The sequence below is a fragment of the Grammomys surdaster genome, unplaced genomic scaffold, assembly GCF_004785775.1.
Source record: "Grammomys surdaster isolate TR1022 unplaced genomic scaffold, NIH_TR_1.0 143, whole genome shotgun sequence".
Lineage (NCBI taxonomy): Eukaryota > Metazoa > Chordata > Mammalia > Rodentia > Muridae > Grammomys > Grammomys surdaster.
The window spans coordinates 4,682,359-4,685,092 of NW_021604601.1; the positions used below are offsets into that span (position 1 = coordinate 4,682,359).

General features: G+C 41.8%; 1 protein-coding gene across 1 annotated transcript in view; it reads right to left on the reverse strand.

Annotated features, from left to right (window-relative positions):
* Nucleotides 1-2,734, reverse strand: part of Syne1 (spectrin repeat containing nuclear envelope protein 1) — a 471,763-nt gene that overhangs the window by 279,434 nt on the left and 189,595 nt on the right. Inside the window, exon 40 of the mRNA XM_028764327.1 lies at nucleotides 399-578. Coding sequence (XP_028620160.1) covers nucleotides 399-578 — 180 coding nt within the window. The remainder of the gene's footprint in view (nucleotides 1-398; nucleotides 579-2,734) is intronic.

Consider the following 2,734-nt stretch of genomic DNA (forward strand, 5'->3'; position numbering starts at 1 on the left):
TTCCAGAGGAAAAAGGGGGAAACTTTACAGTAAAAATGGGCAATAAGAAAATAAAAATATAGCTAACTCAATTACACGTAATATAACAAAAGAAGTAAAGTTTTAAATTCTAATTGTAGCACCTTACAATGGCTGGTCACAATTGGTTTTAGGCACTTTTGCTTTGATAATTTGTTTTTAAACATTAACTTTGAATGTGTTGGCCATACTAAAAGAAGAACTTTAACAAATTTCTGAAGGACTAAAGTTTTGATGTTCCTAGCAGGACCTGAAATACCTACAGTGATAAAAAGCCATCTGGCGGTCCATCACACGTTCAGAAAGCAACAAGCAATTTGTGCAGCATCATGAGTTGGGGAGGAAACTTTGAAAGGAGAATCAAGAGGCCTCCAACTCACTTTTCATGAATGAGTGTTTTAGTGTCGTCCCAGGTCGCCTCTAAACGGTTTATCTCCCTATCCACTTCAGGCGCAGACGCAACATCCTTCTGGGCTATTTGTTTTGCTTTGTCCTTCAGCCAGCAGAGCTCATGCTCATGGGAGTTTAGTTCATCCTCGAGTTGGTTGAACACTCTCAACCTGCAAATTCAAATGCTGGGTTAGCGTCAATCTCCTGAACCCATGGACCAATACTTCCTCCCTCTAACTCCCTGATCTCAGAAAGTGCATATTAACACAGCCAGGGAAACTTTCGACATAACAGTCAAACCAATATGTATCGAGTGATAAAGAGGTTTTTCAAAGTCATTTTTGAAAAATAACTGTATCTCAGAAAATACTAAAAATCACACTTACTTTTTATTGACAACCTTTCATTGAAATTTTATCTTGTCTTTTTTATAGTACAGGAGTTCTCAAAGAAAGGTCAGGCTATAAATAGTTGAATTCTTTTTTCCATTATCATAGAAAAATCTTTCTAAGCTCTGGGACACACACACACACACACACACACACACACACACACACACACACACTTTAGCACCACAGTTGTTGCATTTAAAATCAAAAGAGCTCTACCAAAGCTTTAGGAAAAACCCAAATTACCTCCTTTAGTAAAAGATTACTGTGAGAAAGCAATCCTGATTTTATGTCCCCTAATACATGTATCTGTGCATGTATGATATGTGGCCAGGATCCATGCATTCCGGTGCTGTGTTGCAGAGTGCACACATACACTGTATACCCTTGCCCATCTTTTCCCATAGTGGCTGCAGGCAGATGTTCCCATTCTCCACGCCTTGCAAACATAGGGACGAAGTACTTACAGAAGTACAGGGAGCCTTCCATAGAGCCAGGACTAGGTAAACGCAGAAATGCTTTGTAGTGGATTAGGGAAGCCAACAGGGCTCTAGAGCCCAACTTGGGCCTTCATTTGCAGCAATTTGAGAATACCCACCCCTTGACTTGCACACACACACACACACACACACACACACACACACACACACACCGTCTGCTTGGCCTGAGCTGGGAGAGGTATGCTATTTTCCACTACCAGTGCTGCTGGTAGCTCCCTAGATGAGCTACAGGAAAAACATTTCCTCTCTTTTCTTAGAAGGTTAGCTTTACTTTCTCAAACCGTATTCCTTGTTACTAATTTATTTTTAAATTCCGCTGATACGTTATTATGTGATATGTTATAAGTGATATGATAAGGGGCCTTCTGTAGTTCTGATGTAAACCACAGTCCTAGTTTTGCTTCCTGGCTGGTTCTGATTAGAACTGAAGGAGAGTTGTCTTGGCAGCAGAGACAACGACCCAAGTGGAAGCACACTTCAGAGTTTCTCTGCCTTCAAAGCCTGAGACTAGCTTCAGTCTCTTCAACAGGGACAAGGTTTTATTTACAAAGTAAAAGAAGATTGTAGTGGAGGCTGTAGTAGTAAGCAAAAATCACCTCCAAGTCTACTAAGGGACCTGGTTCCTGGCTCTTAACGTTGAACAATCTTGGAAAAGCCCTGTCTCCATTCAAAGCCTCTCTCCTGCTTTGTGCTTACCTCCAGGCAAAGGGTTAAAGGCCATTGCTGAGAACCATTTTTTCTAAGCTCACTGAGTTCCCTTTAAATAAATGAACACAGCCCTTAGGTGTCCACCTCCCACTCTGCTGAACTCTTTGCAAAGGAGAACCATTCCATCCATGGCTCCCCCCCCACCCCCCCGCCATCTATCACCTACTCTCAACCAAAAAGCTTGCTCCAGTCCCTACCAAGGCTCTCAGTACTTACCTCTTCAGGGAGGACTTCTCTGACACTTTTATCACCAGAACCACACATTTCTATGGATCTTTACCTGCATTCCTTATTTTTTTAAGGTTTATTTTTTTATGTGTATGTGTAAGCACTTGCATGTACATATGTGTATCAAGTGCCCAGGGAGGCCAGAATAGGGTGTCACATTCCCTTGATCTGGAGTTAGAGTTATAGGTAGTTGTGTGGCATCATGTAGGTGCTAAGAGTCAAACCCCCCACTTCTCTGCAAGATCAGCACGTGATCTGAACTCCTAAGCCACCATCTCTCCAACCCTTCTGCCTGCATTCTTGCTAGTAAGAAATTGTTTGCAATAATAGAATAATAAATAATAGGTTGTATGGGCTGTCATGTAGGTAAGATCTCAGAGTATCCATACGATGTCCCTAAGAAGGTCCTTAAGGAAATCAAAGAAATTTTAACAATTCCCAAGTGTCTCATATATCTTCAAAGGGACACAAACACACCCACCCACCCACCCACCCACCCAC